At 40.5% G+C, this 19,582-nt stretch overlaps 1 protein-coding gene across 2 annotated transcripts in view; it reads left to right on the top strand.

Moving 5' to 3' along the window:
- Positions 1-2,093: 2,093 nt before the first annotated feature.
- Positions 2,094-19,582, top strand: part of rubcnl.L (RUN and cysteine rich domain containing beclin 1 interacting protein like L homeolog) — a 41,230-nt gene continuing 23,741 nt past the window's right edge. The window contains exons 1-5 of one of the 2 annotated variants that reach the window (XM_018247338.2): positions 2,094-2,299; positions 14,532-14,625; positions 15,056-15,130; positions 16,486-17,049; positions 18,785-18,870. In XM_018247338.2, the coding sequence (XP_018102827.1) occupies positions 15,058-15,130; positions 16,486-17,049; positions 18,785-18,870 (723 nt within the window). In that variant the 5' untranslated portion in view covers positions 2,094-2,299; positions 14,532-14,625; positions 15,056-15,057. The remainder of the gene's footprint in view (positions 2,300-14,531; positions 14,626-15,055; positions 15,131-16,485; positions 17,050-18,784; positions 18,871-19,582) is intronic. The other variant, XM_018247339.2, reaches the window with a different exon arrangement.

The raw sequence follows: 19,582 nt of genomic DNA, 5'->3' as shown, positions 1-19,582 counted from the left end.
AATTGCCAAAGTCTAAAACAAAATCCAGAATTTGGTGCATCTCTAATTACAGCCCATTATACAGTAGATGTAATGGCTCTTGTGGGACGCAATGGTTGTTGTTACCTGGTAACATGACTTAATTACAAAATAATACACAAAAGCCATGAATATCCGGAAAACTATATCCTTAGTGATGTAATTTCTGTTAAAGGGGTTGTTCACCTTCCAATACTTTTTTCAATTCAGTTAGTCTCAGATAGTTCACCAGAAATAAAGACTTTTTCCAATTACTTTCTTTATTCTATGTGTGACTGATTTTCTAAAATTGAAGAGTAAGTCTAATTTTTCATCTTTTTAAAGCAGCTCTGGGATGGGGGTCGCTGACTCTTTAAACTTCTAAATTTATATATTTAGTCAATTTTTTATCTTTGTCCCTGCTGAGCAGAATCCCTGGGTTTCATTACAGGCAGCTGTTAGAATTGATACAATAGTTGCTAATACTCCAGAGATGCTGCTGAGAAATATATCCACTAAATGTTGCAAAATTGTAACAGTTAAGAATCTGCACCTGAATTACTGAGCTGCCAGACTGAAACACTAGAGACAGCGACATTAAACTTTAGATTTTTGAAAAACCGTAAAAAATTCAACTCAACTGAAAAAGTGTTTGGAAGGTGAACAACCCCTTTAAACCCCATATCATTATATTTTAGAATAATGGGAGGGTACTTTATTCACCCTATAAATAAATCTGTCAGTAATAGTGGCCATACACGGGCAGATTAAAGTCGATATCGGTCCTTTAGACCAATTCGGCAGTTTATCTGCCCGTGTATGGGGACTTTGGACGGGTCTTCCCGATCGATATCTGTCCACGATATTGATCGGGAAGGTTTAATTTTTCTGACGATCGACCTGTCGGAACCCATTTCTCCTCGCTGTAATCCGATTGTTTGGCCATAGGGCCAAACGTTCGGACTATAGCCCCACGTTAGTGAGCATATCGGGAAAGATCTGCCTGATGTCACCAAACGAGCGGCTCTTATAGTGTATGGCCAGCTTAAGATAGGTTGTCTATATCTGCTCCACAGTCAAGCTACTATGACCCAGCCATGTCACCACCTATAGTAGAGTTTAGAAAACTCTGAGGTAAGATTATAAGGTAGAACATTTGATATGAAGCATAACAAAAATGGTGTAAAAGTGATACCTTTATTGCCTAACTAAAGCTGGCCATCAGGGGCACTTCACCAATGAGGCGAGTTGAGGCTGTCGTCTCAGGCGGCAGTGCCCCACTAGGTTACCAGGGGCGGGAAAAAGTGCCACTCCTGGTACTTTAAGAGCCGAATTTCCAGTTTTCAATTAGGCTCTCTGCGCTAGCGTACTGGCCCTTTCTAACGCCCTCGTGGACCTCCTCAGGCACAAAGAGGTAAGTGCACGGGGGAGGGGGGCGGCAGCAACTGCTATTGCTTCAGGCAGCAGAGGGGCCAGGATCGCCCCTGCTGGCCATGTACGGGCCGATTATAGCTGCCAACAGACCAAGTAGGCAGCTTATCGGCCCGTGTGTGGAGCCATCCGACGGGCTTCCCCATTCGATATCTGGCCATGTCGATCGAGCAGGGTTAAAAATCCCGTTGGATTGCGGCCACATCTGTTTGTAGTCCCACGATCTGACCACCCGTATAGGCAGCATTATGATCGGATTGTTGGGTCCTAGGGCCCACGATCAGATCAGCCTATCACCCACCTCAGTGTGGGCACATTGGGGAGAGATCCGCTCGTTTGACGATGGCATATGGCACCCTTAAAATGAGAATCTCAGCAAGCTTTCAGAACATTGCAGTTCCTTCTTCAAAGCTGATTACAACTCTGAGGTAAGCAACATGGCCAAGGTTTCCAGACGCTGCTGGTGGCCACTTGTTCAGGTACAATATGATACAAAGCAATTCTCCTCCTGCAACTAGGCAGCCAGCTCACACAGTACAAATAAAACAACGCCACAAGCCCTGCTCACAGACTCTGCCTTTATTTCCACCAAACAAACAGCTCTTCCTCTCTCCCGCCACGGGGCGGGGCAATGGGGGTTGCAAAACACGCTCTGGCTGTGGGCGGGGCTTGTGTAGGACAGTTTTGAGGAGGGTTATATGACCCAGTACAACTTGCTGCCGGTTTATAATGAACGTGAATTTAGGGCTCCAGTCTTCTTTCAACGGGATCTGCCGGTGTTGTAAATGTGGCATCTGCTGGAGTATGAACTGAGAAGCCGCCGGAGACGTCCCAGACTCCCAGTGCGTAAAGGAGAGGACTGGTAACTAAGGTAAGAGTTCGAGTGGAACAATACAATAGACAGTCCGGCTTTATTTATACTTCTAGGCACCTATGCGTGGGGCGGTATAATGGCACGTTGTACATAGGGGTGTATGGGCGCTTATAAACATGGGGAGGGGGTGTATGGGGATTTGCATACAGGGAGGGTTACCGGCCGCTCGCCACAGAAGGATACCCAAAGTGCAGCTGATCTGCATGATGTGCTTCTTTTATGTGGCGGATTTGACTATCCGCGTCCCCCGTCGCGGCCCTTGGTGCGTTTCTCGGGATCAAGGCAGTGACCCGGGGTTTAGTTGCATATATAGTGCACCAATAGAAAAATGAGCCCAAAAGGCCACCATCCTGGATATAACCTGGTAAACCCTTAGGGAACGAGCTGCGTTCCCAGTGAATTGCACATTCCATGCTCGGGCAGCCCTGAGGGACAGAGGCACTGGGCTTGTTCAGCAGGAGCCGCCGGCTGGGAGGTTGGGCATTTTGAGACCTTTAATCTCCGTACCTTAATCTTGAACAACACGAGAGAAAAACAAGCCACAAATACCAGCGATCGCTTTAGTTCATAAACCTGCACACACAGGAAGGAGAATGCGAACCGTCAGCAGTTTAAAGGGGAAGTCTAACTTTTAGTGTGATGTAGAGCGTTATATTATGAAGCAATTTGCAGTTGCTGTTGTAGCTTATTGAGTTTTTTTTCATTGCGCAGCTCTTCAGGTTATGGTTCCTGCAATTTGGTTGCTAGGGTTCAAATTACCCTAGCAACCATGCATTGCTTTAAAGGGATAGTGTTTTTTTTTTCAAAACGCATTAGTTAAATGTGACTTGTGCTCTGATAAACTTCAGTCACTCTTTACTGCAAGTTGGAGTGATTTCACTCTCCCCCCCCCAGCAGCCAAACAACAGAACAATAGGAAGGTAACCAGATAGCGGCTCCCTAACACAAGATAACAGCTGACTGATTCAGTTACATTGAGTAGGAGAAATAGCCTGCCATAAAGTAATTCCATCCCAAAGTGCAGGCACAAATCACATGACTGGGGGCAGCTGAGAAACTGACAATATGTCTAGCCCCATGTCCGAATTCAAAATGAAATATAAAAAAAATCTGATTGCTCTTTTGAGAAATGGATTTCAGTACAGAATTCTGCTGGAGCAGCATTATTAACTGATGCGGTTTGAAAAAAACATGCTTTCCCATGACCGTATCCCTTTAAATATGAGACTGGAATATAAATAGGAGTGGGCCTGAATAGAAAGATGAGCAATACAAGTAGCTAAAACAATACATTTTTAACCCTAAATAGCATTTTTTTAGATGGGCACAGTGACCCCTGTTTGAGCTGGAAAGAGTAAAAAAGTAAACTATGTAATACATAATAAAGACTGTTCGAAAAGTTGCTTAGAATTAACCATTCTATAACATACTAAAAGTTAACTTAAATGTGAACCACCCCTTTAATGTATTTGATGCATATGGATGTAATCGAAAGCTACACTTAAGCTGCTATTTGTTTTTATATATTAAGTGTTTTTTTACATCTTCTGTTTGACGCTTTCAAAAATGCTATCTGGGGGCTAGGGTCACTGAACCAGATGCAAGATGATTTATTATTTACTTATCTATTCAGGAAGCATTCCTTCATGACCTTTAGGGAAGTGCTACAATGAAAGGGAATGCTTTCCCTAAGAGCTAACAATCACATTTTTCAATGCATTGGCTTAATGCAGCCATTGGGGAAAAGCAGGGATACATGAAGGGAAAGAGGTTGTTACTGGGTTACTAGAAACAAGGTGTAATGCCAGGTATAGTACAGAAACCTAAACAGGCCCAGACTGGCAATCTGTGGGTTCTGGCAAATGCCAGAAGGGCTGTTATAAGGTGCCATAGAAAGTCAGTAATTAGTGGGCTGGTGGCGTCTGTTTGGGCCTCTCTGTGGGCTGATTGGGCCTTTGTATACCTGAAATGCCAGGGCCTATTTTAATTCTCAGTCCGGACCTGAACCCAAATGTTAACCTGTTGAGCACCCCATAGGAAAATGTATTCTTTTTTAAATTGATCTCTGGGCTATGTGGACACTAGACTGACTTGTGATGCCACTGAGAATTAATCCTAAAATATATATTCAATGCTAGAGGAATTATCAGTATCTACATTCAGCCTTCAGGGACAGGGGGAAAGTTAGATGTTCAGCATAAAGCACCTTTGGGGCTTTACCAATACACTGGCCACAATTAGCTGCAGCATTAATACTGGTAAGGTACTCCTGTCAGACACAGGGTGTTCTATGTTTGTAGTTGTGGTGTAGCTACTAATGTCAGTGATGTTGCTAACTGCAGGCACTGTTGTATAACGGCTGATTTTTGTCTTCAAACCAAACAGCAGTGACAGCTCTTTGGTCACTGCCTTCTGGACCCTCAATTCATTCTTGTTTCATTTCTTTCTCTTGGTTACATTTTTTCTTGCTGTAATGTGTCCGTGGTAAAAATTAGTATGTAATGTTGGTTTCAAATTACAGCAAATGGTTGCTTGCCAATATTTGATATTTATGTAAATCGTTGAGAAAAAGCGGGAGAGAAATAAGCAAATACATATTTAAAAAGTAACGCAGAAAGATGCAAATTTAAAAGTAATTCAATTATAGTGTACTGTTGACTTTGTTAAAATGTTGTTTACCTCAGAAAGACTACTATAGTTTTTATTAACAAGCTCCGGTGCAACCGTGAGGGCAGTCATTTAAGCTGGATAAGGAGAAAAGGCCCAGGTTTACATAACAGATTACCTTTTTGGAAAATTATTTTCCGTATAACAGATCCCACACCTGTACCTGGCACTTGTACCCAGTTATGTGTGCTAAAATCATTGTTCGTTATGAGTTAGGCTTGCTGAAGCAGGGGTGCTGCAATAGAGGAACAACTAGAGTCTGTGTCATTCGAACACACAGAGAGAACATTAAAGGGATCCTCTCATCAGAAAACGTTTTTTTTTTCAAAACGCATAAGTTAATAGTGCTACTCCAGCAGAATTCTGCACTGAAATCCATCCAAGAGCAAACAGATTTTTTTATATTCAATATTGAAATCTGACATGGGGCTAGACATTTTGTCAATTTCCCATCTGTCCCTGGTCATGTGACTTGTGCCTACACTTTAGGAGAGAAATGCTTTCTGTCAGGCTGCTGTTTTTCCTTCTCAATGTAACTGAATGTGTCTCAGTGGGACATGGGTTTTTACTATTGAGTGTTGTTCTTAGATCTACCAGGCAGCTGGTATCTTGTGTTAGGGAGCTGTTATCTGGTTACCTTCCCATTGTTCTTTTGTTTGGCTGCTGGCGGGGGAAGGGAGGGGGTGATATCACTGCAACTTGCAGTACAGCAGTAAAGAGGGATTGAAGTTTATCAGAGCAGAAGTCACATGACTTGGGGCAGCTGGGAAATTGACAATATGTCTAGCCCCATGTCAGATTTCAAAATTGAATATAATAAAATCTGTTTGCTCTTTTGAGAAATGGATTCCAGTGCAGAATTCTGCTGAAGCAGCACTATTAACGGATTCATTTTGAAAAAAATGTTTTTTCCTATGACATCCCTTTAAAGTGAATTGTTAATACAGTGAATACAGTGAAACCTCTATTTTAAATACCCTGATTTTGTTTCCCCGCATTCTATATTTTTCATTTGTGGCCCCACCAATTTATAATGCATTTCAATGGGTGCATTTCCCTGATTTTAAGTAATGTTTTCCTGGATTTTACAAATACTAACCAGATGTATATTTCTCCATGGTCTGCCTGTAAATGGTCAATTCCAATTAGTCTGCCTGTTATACAGTCCTGCACCAGTCACTTGTTGCTTTAGGTTGTGTATGTGACTGACAGAGAGGCCTTGCACATGCCCCCAACATAATGCTTTACCCTTGTTATTTATATTTTCAGGGATTTTACATAATTTTTTTTCTGGTCCCCTGAAAAACTTAAAATGGGGGTTCTACTGTAAAATAAAAAGGGTTTATCACGAATAATAAATATATCCTAACACACTCAGTAGGAGAATTTCCTTAACTGCTGACAGAACTACTGATCTCTCATGGGCTCTTGATTCATATACTGATGAAGAGTTCTTGGTTGTGGATGCACAAATGGCTGCTGGAGTGTGGCGGGGCTGCTCCCACAGCTCAGTGGCTTTCAAATAAACTGCAACCACCCGTCACAAGACTGCTTAGCTCACCTGTTCTAGCAAGGATCAAAAACAAGTGAACACACACTGCAAACAAACAGAGACAGTACAGAGTTAATTGAGTTCATATGCGCCAGAGCTTTTTTTTTTTTTGTATCAGAATGTTTTTGCACATACGGCATCCTTACATTGCAAACTGTCTCCCCATATTTCTGATTTCATTTTCTATCCTGACTAAATTGAATCATTGACAGAATTTTGCTGGAAGCAGGCTTGATGGTATCAGCTGATTGATGTCTCTTTAATCTTCCTTGGCATGTGGGTCTTCTTGTTGAACGGCTGCTGGTAGCTTCCAACTGCTGTCTAATGTCTGATACACTGAAAAGTAAAGCTTCCACTTGAGTGCAGACATGTGGAGCAGAGATTGGCCTGAACACGCAAAAGCAGACATTTTCGTGCTGATCTATGCTCTACTAATCTACCTGCTCGGTGAAGTTTTACTTTTTAGTGCAAATATACAGAGCTGGGGAAATGTTCATATCCACTTCTCTCAACCTGCAAATAAAACGCATGCTGAGATTAGCGAAGACAGCACACGGTGTGCCCTCAGTCTAAGAAGCGCATCGTTTAACGTTCCAATCATTTAGGTTATCTGCTATGGCTAGTCATATGGTATCTGTCTATTTAGGGCAATGTCACATGGTACTTTTTGTCACCCGCAGTTATTGTCCCCAGTTTTCTTCCCATCAGCAGTAATGTGAATCACAGATGCAAAAACACGTGTCTCTGTTGCTTTGCGAAGTTGCCTCATGGAAAAACTACTTTTCAACATGTATTTTATTCCATCACCGATTTGCATTACTGCCATTGGGAAGGAGCCTAGGGACATTCTGTCACTCACAGTAGCACAGATTTAACACGGGCAACAAAAACATCCAGGGCCCATTTATCAACACAGGACAAATTTGCCCATTGGCAGTTACCCATAGCAACCAATTGGTGATTGAATGAATGTGGAGAGTTGGCCAGTGTGTGGCTTTCAGTTTGAATGTATTTCCAGGTGTAAACAAATATATTGATGGTTCTCCCTGTGAGCCATTGCCATTGGCCAGATACTATGCAGAATTGGCCAGTGTGTGTCTTTCAGTTTCTAGGTGTTCTTGTCTTTAAAACATCATTATGTTTATCATCTCCATGTGTGACATTACCCTTTGAAACCATGTGTTTTTTTTACCGATATTATTTTAATAGCGCCAAAACACACACACACACCCACCCAACACTCCGTTAGGCAGTGATTGTCGTGTGGTTGCTCATGCGCAGTAGAGTGAAAAGCTGAACTTTAACAATAAAGCTGGCCTTTTAACTCTATTGTGTATGCAACAGCCCTGAGATTTTGAGAAGAAAAAGATTGCTAAATAGTGCTTGCACAAAAGTACCTTGGCTAGTGTCCTGCTAACAGGAACAAGTGCTCTGGTAAGCAGTTACAATCACTTATTGACATTTACCTTCTCCTTTAATCTGAGCATTCATGAGCAACTGCTTGTTGGTTAATAGGGTGACAGATGTGTGCGGATGTTTGACCGTTCTGGTCATGTAAAATGCACCAGGTTGGGCTGATGGGATGAGCCTATGCAGCTATCCTGCTGTTGTGAGAGGGCAGCATTTTACCGTTTATGCATTTTTTTTTTTAAAATCTGACTTTTTGTGGGCCATCCCAATATCTGCTGGTCAGCAGCAGTGTAAAAATTTCCCAGTCCTGGCTATACGTGTGACCGTTCTTGCATATGTTCATACTTTGTTTTTAATTTATGTTTCTGGAGGAAAGGGGTTGCAAGTTTCTGCAGTTGCCCACACACAGGCTTAGGGGTTGTCTTCATTGTGTGTATTAAAGGAGAACTAAACCCTAAAAATTCATAGGGCTTAAAATGCCATGTTTTATATACTGAACTTATTGCACCAGCCTAAAGTTTCAGCTTCTCAGACTTCAAACCTGTCACAGGGGGTTACTATCTTACAAAGTGTCTGCGACACTCACATGCTCAGTGGGCTCTGAGCAGCTGTTGAGAAGCTAAATTTAGAGGGTTGTTGCAAATTATCAAATTGGCCTGTAATATAAGCTGATGCTACAGAGCTGATTATTAAATTCAGATGCTAGTTGCACTGGTTTCTGTGCTCCCATGTAGTAATTATCTGTATTTATCAATAATCAGCCTTATATTTTGACATTTATATTCAATGTGTACTGTATATTGTGAGTGGGTCCCTAAAGGTGGCCATAGACTCCAAGATCCGCTCGTTTGGCGACATCGATATGCCACTAAACTGCGTGGCTATATCGGGGTTAATTCGAACGTTTGGCCGTATGGCCGAACGATCGAATTACGATGCGCCAAGCGGCTCCGACGGGTCGGTTAAAAATCCAACCTTCCCGATCGATATCGTGGCCAGATATCGATCGGGAAGACCCGTCGGAAGCCCCCATACACGGGCAGATAAGCTGTCAAATCGGTCCAAACGACCGATATCGGCAGCTTTATCTGCCCGTGTATGGCCACCTTAAGGTCAGCAAGTGACAGCAACACAGAGCATGTGCAGTGAATCAGCAGAAAAGAAGATTCGGAGCTACGGGGAATTTTTGGAGAGACAGATTTTTACTGCTAAAGGGTTGTGGTTGCCTTGGGCTGGTACTGAAGCTTAAAACATAACGTACAACATTTTTTAGTTTCTTTACTTGTCCTTTAAGAACATCTTGTGGTCTGCATGCTTTAATTCTCGTCAGTTAAAGCCAGAGTTCCGTAATTGTTTGTGCAAGCATGGGTATAATAAGGAAAGTGACACAGAGGAGCAGCACTTAACACATTGTGTCCGGTTTATTGCTAGCTGCTATAGTTTGTATAAGGATTGGTTTCATCCAGTGCACGTGTAAGGAGCTGTGAATTACTTTGACCTCTGTTTATCAGCAAATTAAAGACCAGTAACGCTATCAGTTTAAAATAAAACTGTTCTATTTTGTTTATGTAAAAATGTTATTTTTAAATGACACAATTAGCTCTCTCTCATGCCATTTAGAGACCACTTTAGATTACTTGTTTCACGTTTTGCTAACCCAGAAAAGGCAATCTGCTCATTTGGCAAACTGTTGGAAACTGGAAAGTAGGGTGTCGGACGAGGACCGCATCAACAAGCTGATGTGGCCCACGCCCCTAGAGGATTTTTAAACCTGCCTGATCTCACAGGATATCCAGTAGGACTGGTCTCAAGGGACTGTATCGGCAAACTTGTACTAACGGATATCTGGCCAATTATCAGCCCGTTCTCATTAGGGCATGCATTCGGCCATTGATGCAGCAGGTCTGCTTGGACACCCATTATAAACCTCCACTTGGCATGGGACCTGTCAAATATACCTACATCTGGCAGAGATCTGCTCATTTGATGACCTCTCCAAACAAGTGAATCTTGAATCAGACTTCTATAATGTATTCTAATTTAGTCAAAGGTAAAAAAATCCTATATGAAATGAGAAGTTTTTATCCACTTATATGAACACTTTTGTTTTCAATTCCTCCTGCCTTATTTCTCTGTAACATCAGAAATTCCCCCAACATTTGCAGTTGTCTTAGACAGGCTTTGTATTTTTCATGAACATTTGTTGTAGGTTCTTACTGATTTACATTTTCTGGGAGATGCGTTCCCTCAGTTGTTATTCTGTTTTATAACCCAGAGTCTTATTTGCAGCACAAATGAACATTTAGAATTGCTTCTCCTACAGCTTTATGGGGAAACTTGACCAGTGGCTCGGTCTAGTACAAAAAAAAAATAGTGGTTTAACCTATATTTACTGATGTTTCTTTGCATCTGTTAGTGCTACGATATATGGTGTGGGAGACCTATAACATTTCAGCTTTATACTTGTTGCTCATTTAGTTGCCAAACTCACAGGACTTGCATCCTAACCAAAGTTAAAGGATTTCAATCATTTGTGACCCCAAACAGGGATTCTTTACATTCTTTGAAAGATGTTACTTATATTTTAGTAAGTAAGGACACGTGAGAGGCACAAGATGGAATGCTACCAGACTGTAATATACCTGTGGCTTGTTCCACAATACAAAGTGGATTTTACTGCTGCTAGTAAAAAAAAAACTGTAGCATCAACTGTTATAATTGTGGTACAGAAAAAAAATCAGTGTATAGCTATGTTGCAAGAATACTACAGAAGCAGGCACATGCTATATGAACAGCCTTGGGACATCTAAACCAGTTTTCTTTAGCTTTATTTTAGGGAGTGGGATTCCACAAACCTTGATATTTGTATATTTCCTATACTATTGCTGTTATTAACTTTTGATGCATCCCTGTCCAGCATTATTTTAGGACTAGCTAAGCAGTGGTTCATAAAAGGGCAGTTGTATACCAAAAAGTGTTCACAAATATGTTATAATAATCATAAAGCAGCATTCTGTAGGACCGTAAATGGGTGAATACACTAATGCAGGGATCCCCAACCTTTAGAACCTGTGAGCAACATTCAGAAGTAAAGCATTCAGAAGTAAAGGGAGTTGGGGAGCAACACTAGCATGAAAAATTTTCTTGGGGTGCCAAATAAGTGCTGTGATTGGCTATTGGTAGCCCCTATGTGTATTGACAACCTACATTGAGGCTCTGTTTGGCAGTGCACCTGATTTTTATACAACCAAAATTTGCCTCCAAGCCTGTAATTCAAAAATAAGCCCCGGCTTTGAGGCCACTGGGAGCAACATCCAAGGGGTTGGAGAGTAACATGTTGCTCACGAGCTACTGGTTGGGGATCACTGCACTAATGCAATAAAAAAAAAGAGGAGCTTGTTCTGTTGTGCTTATAAATCTCTACTGTTAATTATAGGCAAACATGATTACCTTCCCTAAATTATTAGAGAAATTAATATTATTTTACAGTATTGAGCAATGTCTTGGAGAATCCATGCTACCTGGAAACAACAAAGGTTTTTTTTTTCCACCCAAAAAGTGTTTCTCTGATACTCCTGAGCTTTAAGCCCATTTTGGGCTCACTTGCCAATGTGCTAGTCATTCATCACAGAGCCAGGTGCAAAAAAGGGTAGTTTCTGTATGTGTGACATTTTGTATTTATCATCCCCCGTTTATTTTTTTTTTAGTTTTTTTTTTTTTTTTTTATTTCTTGTCTTTTTGAGAAACTCTAGTGTTTGACTATGCCCTCAACTTTTGTTTGGGAAACTTGCAGAAACAAAATACCTGGAATCTGTGGATTGCTTTTTTTTTGTAGCTAGTGGGCACATTGCAAGTAGCACACATGGACGATGAAGTGATCTAAAAATACATTGAGTACCATAATCTCCAAGTGACCTTTCAGTACAGAATTAGCGTCCTACCTATTGGTGTTTTGACAAGTCCATTTGGTACCGAGTCAGGATGGCTAGTAGTTGTAGTGTATAGGGTATTTTCTCAATGGTTGCAACTACAAATGACCTTGCGTTATGCAGGGGCAAAGTTTCCCTGTTCCAGTAAATGTACACAAGAATACATTTGCTACCGTTTAAACCTTTAACCAAACAGGGAGATTGTGTACAGTTGAAACAATGGCCTTTTCCATGTGATCTCTGCTGAGGCTCATTTAGATATTGATTGGACAAGTGGAAAATTTGTTAAGCTAAAAGCTACCCATTTATGTACTAATAAAATCATATAAAACACATTTGCATACAGTTTTCAATGAGTGTGTTGGGCAGGTGGTCCAGACCAAATCTTTGTACCATGGACATCAGGCTGTTTGTCAGTTGGGACAAATTTGAACATTTTAGATGGCGACCTTAAAGGAGCTTTACAATTGGTAGTCGGTGTGTTTTCAATCTGACTTTAAAGGAGAAGGAAAGCTACAGAGGCATTTTATTGCCAATAGATTAGCTGCAATAGTGTAAGCTAGAATGTTATATTTATTCTGTAGAATGTTTTACCATACCTGAGTAAAAAGCTCTAGAAACTGTTTGTTTAGAATAGGAGCTGCAGTATTAATGTGGTGTGACATCACTTCCTGCCTGAGTCTCTCCCTGCTCTGGGCTCATATTACAGTAGAGAAGGGGGGGAGGGAAGAGGAGCAAACTGAGCATGCTCTTGCCCAGGGCAATGAGGTTTAAGATGAAGGCAGGAAGTCTGATACAGAAGCCCATGAGTACACAATAGAAGGAAAGAAATGCAGTGTTTCTTTTGACAGAGGACTCAGAGCAGCACTACTTTGGGGGTTTACTGGTATATTTATGTGGACCTTTCTGATAAGGCTTACTTAGTTTTTACCTTTCCTTCTCCTTTAAAGGGATACTGTCACGTGTTTAAAAACACATCAGTTAATAGTGCTGCTCCAGCAGAATTCTGCACTGAAATCCTTTTTTTAAAAGAGCAAACAGATTTTTTTTCTATTCAACTGAAATCTGACATGGGGATAGACATATTGTCAGTTTCCCATCTGCCCCCAGTACAGCCCTTTTTGTTTGTAACCTATCTGCTTGACTTTTGTCCTTACATTAGCAGTGCAAACAAACAATCTTTCCACAGAGGTTTGTTGTTGAAAGCCTTAATCATTAAACATTTAGGATCTTTATCATTGTTCAGTTGGCTGAATGCTCAGATGTACATATAGGGCCACCTAAATAGCAACTGGTTCAATTACCTAGGCATATATGCCTGTATAATCCACATGGCCAATAGCAACCAGTTAACATATTTATCAGCCCCACACTAGCTTGCTGATGATTGGTTGCTAGAGGGTACTGTACAAAGGTCAACTTTCAATTTCAAACACACCATCCTAAAGTGTTTTCATATCATACTTTGTTCCATTACTAGCTTGGTGCTAGTGAAATGTGAAATCTTGCATTTTGGCACAAAATTCACCGTGTCTGCCCGGAGGCAATGTTTCCTGGTGCAGGCACATTGATCAGCGGAGAATCGGATTCTCGGCCTTTGTTTCTCTATATTGTGTGGCTCTAGCCTTAAGCTGGCCATAGACGCAAAGATCTGATTGTACGAATCGAGGATTCGTACGATTTTCGAACCGTGTGTGGAGAGTCCCGACATTTTTCGTCCGGCGGAGATCGGTTGTTTGGTCGATCGGACAGGTTAGAAAATTTCTGTCGGCTGCCGATAATATCTCTGCGTGTCTTGCCGATCGTACGATTTTCAGTGGGAGACTGTCACTAGCTTTGGTTGGACATAGATATCGTACGATTGCTGTCAGGGGCAGAACATTGCTGATCTGTTCTTTAACTAATCTGACTGGTAAGACTTTGATCTGAATGGTTAGATCTTTGCATCTATGGCCAGCTTTAGACCAGGGGTCCCCAACCTTTCTTACTCTTGAGCCACAGTCAAATGTAAAAAGAGTTTGGGAGCAACACAACCATGATAAAAGTTCTTGGACTGCCAAATAAAGGCTTTAAATGGCTATTTGGTAGCCTTTGTTGTGAGGATTGTCGGCCTAAAGGAGGCTGTGATTGTCAATACATCTTGTTTCTATTCAACCAAAACTTGCTACAAAGTCAGGAATCTAAGAAAAAACGCCTGCTTTGAGGCCACTGGGAGCAACGTCCAAGGGGATGGTGAGCAACTTGTTGAGACACTGCCTTAGTTCGTGGGAACATACAGCCTAAAACCAGATTCAACCTAAAAATGTCAACCAGCCCGTGAAATAAAATGCTCAAACACTTTCTCTAGCTGCAGTCTCCTAAATTCTTGCTCTATTACTATGCCTGCATTTGATTCTGTTGGCAGCGGATGAATCTAATAAATAAACAGGTAGTGGTGTGACCACACTTCTCTAGGACAGAACTTGTTTGCAAATTTCATAGCCATTCCATATAAAGCACAATAATATGGTGCATAAATTACCTTGGAAATATCAGCGCAGTGATTAATGTATGTTGAGAGATGTGCATACAGTCAGGAATTGACAAAAGCAAATATTTGATACATGAGTGCTTTCTATTGGAACAATGTGTTAATTGCTCAGGCTAAGACATTTACACTCCTTTATTTTAGGTAATTGATTCTGACTTCTGCCATGTCCCTTCATGCCCTTGCATTAACCATGTATTCAAGAGATAAAACTGAAGACTGAGACGATGCAAGAAAGGTATGGGGGGACCATTTTTTTCAGTCTCTGAACTTCAGTAATATCATGCATACCGTGATGTAGAATTCCCTGAAATAGAGCTTTATTGAAAGCATTTTTAAGTTGTTTTGTGGTTTAGTCATACAGGGACCAGTAGGGTAGTTAAAAGTAGAACAAAACTAAGAACCCATATTGTTTATAGTGAACAATATTGTACCTGTGAATTTCACCTTTTTATGTGTCTTGTGTAAAAACATATACAAAGCTCAAACACATTTCTTAATATCTGACATTGAAAAGGATTCATAACTGGCATAATTTGTATTTGTCTGTGACACCTCATCTTCAGAAAGATGATTCACTTTATTTATTGAAACACCCTGAAGTCACACACACATTGTACCACCTATAGAAAGTAGACTTAAATTCTGTTTTCTTTTTATCTTCACAGAGATGAAAACCATGGATATTCCAAGTTCACCCCTAAACATCTTTCCAAGAATGGCCACAGTTCAATTTCCTTCAGGTATGACTCTTTCTCCAGTTCTCTATCTAGCTATCTATCCGTATTTTTTTTTTTTTTTTTTTTAAATAGAAGGAAAGCTACTGAAGCAGTTTATTACCAATGGATAAGCCATAATAGTGCAAGCTATAACACTACAATTATTCTTCAGAATGCTTTATCATAAAGCTTTACCATAGAAAACAGCTCTAGAAGCTCTTTGTTTATTTAGGATAGTGGGTGCCATATTAGCTTGTTGTGACATCACTTCTTGCTCCAGGGCAAACATTTTTTTTATATTTAATTTAGAAATCTGACATGGGACTAGACATATTGTCAGTTTCCCAGCTGCCCCAACTCATGTGACTTATGCTCTGACAAACTTCAGTCACTCTTTAACGCCGTACTACAAGTTGGAGTGATATCACCCCTCCCTTCCCCCCCAGCAGCCTAACAACAGAACAATGGGAAGGTAACCAAATAGCTGCTCCCTAACACTAGATAACAGCTACCTGGTAGATCTAAGAACAGCACTCAATAGTAAAACCCAGGTCCCACAGTGTCTCAGTTATATTAAAGGGATACTGTCATGGGAAAAAAATTTTTTTTCAAAATGAATCAGTTAATAGTGCTGCTCCAGTAGAATTCTGCACTGAAATCCATTTCTCAAAAGAGCAAACAGATTTATTTATATTCAATTTTGAAATCTGACATGGGGCTAGACATTTTCAATTTCCCAGCTGCCCCAAGTCATGTGACTTGTGCTCTGATAAACTTCAGTCACTCTTTACTGTTGTACTACAAGTTGGAGTGATATCACCCCCTCCCTTTCCCCCCAGCAGCCAAACAGAAAAATGGGAAGGTAACCAGATAGCAGCTCCCTAACACAAGATAACAGCTGCCTGGTAGATCTAAGAACAACACTCAATAGTAAAACCCAGGTCCCACAGCGTCACATTCAGTTACATTAAGTAGGAGAAACAACAGCCTGCAAGAAAGCAGTTCCATCCTAAAGTTCTGGCTTTTTCAGAAAGCACATGATCAAGCAAAAGGACCTGAGATGGCTGCCTACACACCAATATTGCAACTAAAAAAAAAATAAGCTTACTGCTGCCCCCCCCCCCCCCAGGTGACCCGGTGCACCATGTGTGTAGCTGCTTATGTCTGATGTGAGGTATTGGAAGGTATTTATTATCCTAGTCCTAAACACAAAGACTGCATTGTTGTAGCTCGGTAAAAGAACATACACCATTCTGGCGAGAATACTGTAAAGTTTCTAGAATGTCGCTTATCAATAATTTTATATTATGAATGAATAAAAATGACATTGTAACATTCTAAACATAATGCAACTGTGTGGGTTGTTCTTTCTTACACAGATGAATTGCCCAGACCAGCTGTGATAGGTTTATCAGGGAGTTGTGGATCATACCCCAACAGTGCTACAGCCATTAAGGAAATTCTAGCTTCTGTTTTAAACATCCCTAGTGGTATAAAATCTACATCAGCAGATCCACAGGATGACAGTGATCTAGAGGACTGGGAAGACAGCACCAGTGGTGACTTAAATGACTCTGACAGTGATTCTGACTGTGATCAACTCCATTCCAGCATATCATGGGACAACCTGCAAACACAGAGTAGTGAAGCTGTGCCAACAGATCTAATCACTGTGCCATCACATGTTGCTGCTCCTAATGCACTTCAAAATCTGCCTGATAAAACTCCACAAGGAAACTTTTCTGGCACAGGTCAACAAAAGGATGCACGAAGATTTTCGTCACCAAATATTTCAAGCCTCAGCTTTGATCAAAGCATAATTAACTGTACATCCGCCGTAGTGGATATACCCCTTAGCGCTGCTGTGTCGGGTGCTGACCTGTGTAGTAAAGATGTTAAACTGTTGCGTCGAAGATCACAGTCCTTTTCCAGTATTCTAAAAGGTAATCACAACTTCTGTCTGTTTTTTGAACAGAGAAGATTAATATTCTGTGATACAAATGGTAATAAATACAGATATGGGACCTGTTATCCAGAATGCTGGGTTGCTGGTTGCTAGGGTCCAAATTACCCTAGCAATCATGCATTGATTTGCATAAGAGACTGGAATTATTGGAAGCAAAACCAGCCTACTGGGTTTATTTAATGTTTCCTTGATTTTGTAGTACTCTTAAGGTATGAAGATCCAAATTACGGAAAGATCCATTACCCAGAAAACCCCAGGTCTCGAGCATTCTGGATAACTGTTCCCATACCTGTACTGTTTTATTACTACAAAGGAAAAATAATTTTTTTTGTTAAAAAAATATGGATTATTTGGATAAAATGGAGTCTGTGGGAGATGGTCTTTCCGTAAATTCTGGATAATGTGTTTCCGGATAACTGATCCCACACCTCTGTGATGGTGATCATCAAAGTCTGAATAGATTCTTTTCAAATGTTGTCAGTAATGGCTCGCCTAACTACAACAGTAATTTAAACTTGAAAAACCAGTCTTTGCAGCCTATCTTAGGGTAGAGGCACACAGATTGTGTGGTTGTTGAGACAGAGGACACGCCTCCGTGAGGGCACCACAGCAAATGCTTCCCAGTTGGTCACAAAAAGATTAATAAATTCCTTGTTCATTCATACAGATATTTGCAGCTTCAATTATTTTGGCCATGCATGTAAATATCTGTTTTTCAAGGTAGCTGCAGGCAGATTTTTGCCTGAATAGGCTAATGATTGAATCAAAATAGGAGGCAAGACCGAACAGATTTTTTTTTTTTTCCTTTAATTGTTGCAGTGTCCTCATAATGTCCGCTTTTGTGTCAGTTCAGCTATACCTTCCTCTTTAAAATGCTTTAGCTCTGTTCACACTAGAACACGAGGGCACAGCTGCTTTGTTTAGAGAAATAAAGCTGCCTTCTGTCCATATTTCAAATAGTATAGTATGTATTTGAGGGAAAAATTCAAGAAAATGCTAATTAAAAAAAACAAAAAGATACTGAGTTTATTGTGTGATGTCTGTATGCCTTAAAACCCTGCAGTAATGTTTGAAGGGACAGATAATGCATTAACCTGTTCTTCATAATAATCCATTAGTGGACTTGAAATAAACACCTTAAGTCCATCCACTTCAGTATTTGCTTTTCAGAGGATAAAAATGTAATAGATTTGGCTGCCCAGGAAACCAGCTGGAGTTTCTACTTCGTGAAGGAGAAAAACAAAAATAAACTCTCTTCCACCAGTTGCAATTTCTCATTTTGCTAATAGTCAGATGGCTGACCTATGCCAATTGTTCTACTACAATTGTTGCAGGGTTGTAATTGGTCTTCACTTTTATTTGTGGTTTTTGGATTATTTAGTCTTTTATGTGGCAGAAATTGCAAACTGGAGTAGTTTGCAATTTCAGCAGCTATCTAGTTGCTAGGGTCCAAATTACACTGGCAACCAGGCTTTAATTTCAATGAGAAATAATAATAAAAAGTAACTGTAACCATAAAATTGTAGCTGCAAAGAGGCCAAAGATGAAGCCAAATAATTCAAAAACATAAATGAAGAGCCATTGAATGCTTAGCCATTCTATAGCATACTAAAAGTTAACAATTGAAACATAAAATTGTCTGAATACATTGCTAAATGTATTTACCATTAATTGCTGCACTGTTTGCTCTTAACTGTTGTCTGTTTTATCAGCTCTAGATACATCGCTGACTACAAGTACAGAAATACTGCACCAATCAACAGAAAATATCTTTGAGCCTACAGTGAACCTTGAAAATGTAAGAAGTGGGTTTTTTTTGGATCTCATTTTGTATGCTGCTATGTAAAACTGGCAATACACAGGCAGATTTAAGCTGCTGATTTGGCCCCTTCAGACCAAGTTGGCAGCATATATGTCCCTGTATGGGGCATCACCAAGCACTAATTGGCTAAAAATCTACCAAATATCTGATTGGGCAGGTTTGAAAATCTGTCTTCTCCTGACAGGTCTGCATAAACCCACTGTATGATGTGATGCACTAGGGCCCAGTTTGGCTAATCCGACCCAGATCTGCTTGTTTGGCTGTGCATGGCTAGCTTTAAAGTAAACACACTAACCATTTTCCCTTATCTGTAAAAATGCAATATGTTCCTGAAACTTCTCCCATGTTAGGAAATGCACCACATAGCCCAGTTTATTTGATGATGAAACAGTATTGGTTGCCCCAGAATGCAGAGTGATTTCCTAGTGGTCTGACGCATACACCTTTTTAGCTTACTAAACTAGTATTTCTTGTGCAACGCTTTAACCCAGGTGAAAGAGTGGAACTAGTTATGGTCATATGTGGCAAATTTAGGGTTTCCTCCTTTTTTTTTTTTTTTTTTTTAATAAAATGTGTTCATGCATTGGCATAAGACACAGCAGGGATATTTAGTAATGCAAGTGCAAAGTACAAAATTAATTATTGTACAAGAATAAAGGAGCATGAGTAGATGTTAAGTAGTTTTGTG

The sequence above is a fragment of the Xenopus laevis genome, chromosome 2L (assembly GCF_017654675.1).
Source record: "Xenopus laevis strain J_2021 chromosome 2L, Xenopus_laevis_v10.1, whole genome shotgun sequence".
Taxonomy (NCBI): domain Eukaryota; kingdom Metazoa; phylum Chordata; class Amphibia; order Anura; family Pipidae; genus Xenopus; species Xenopus laevis.
This window is presented reverse-complemented; position numbering and strand designations above follow the sequence as displayed.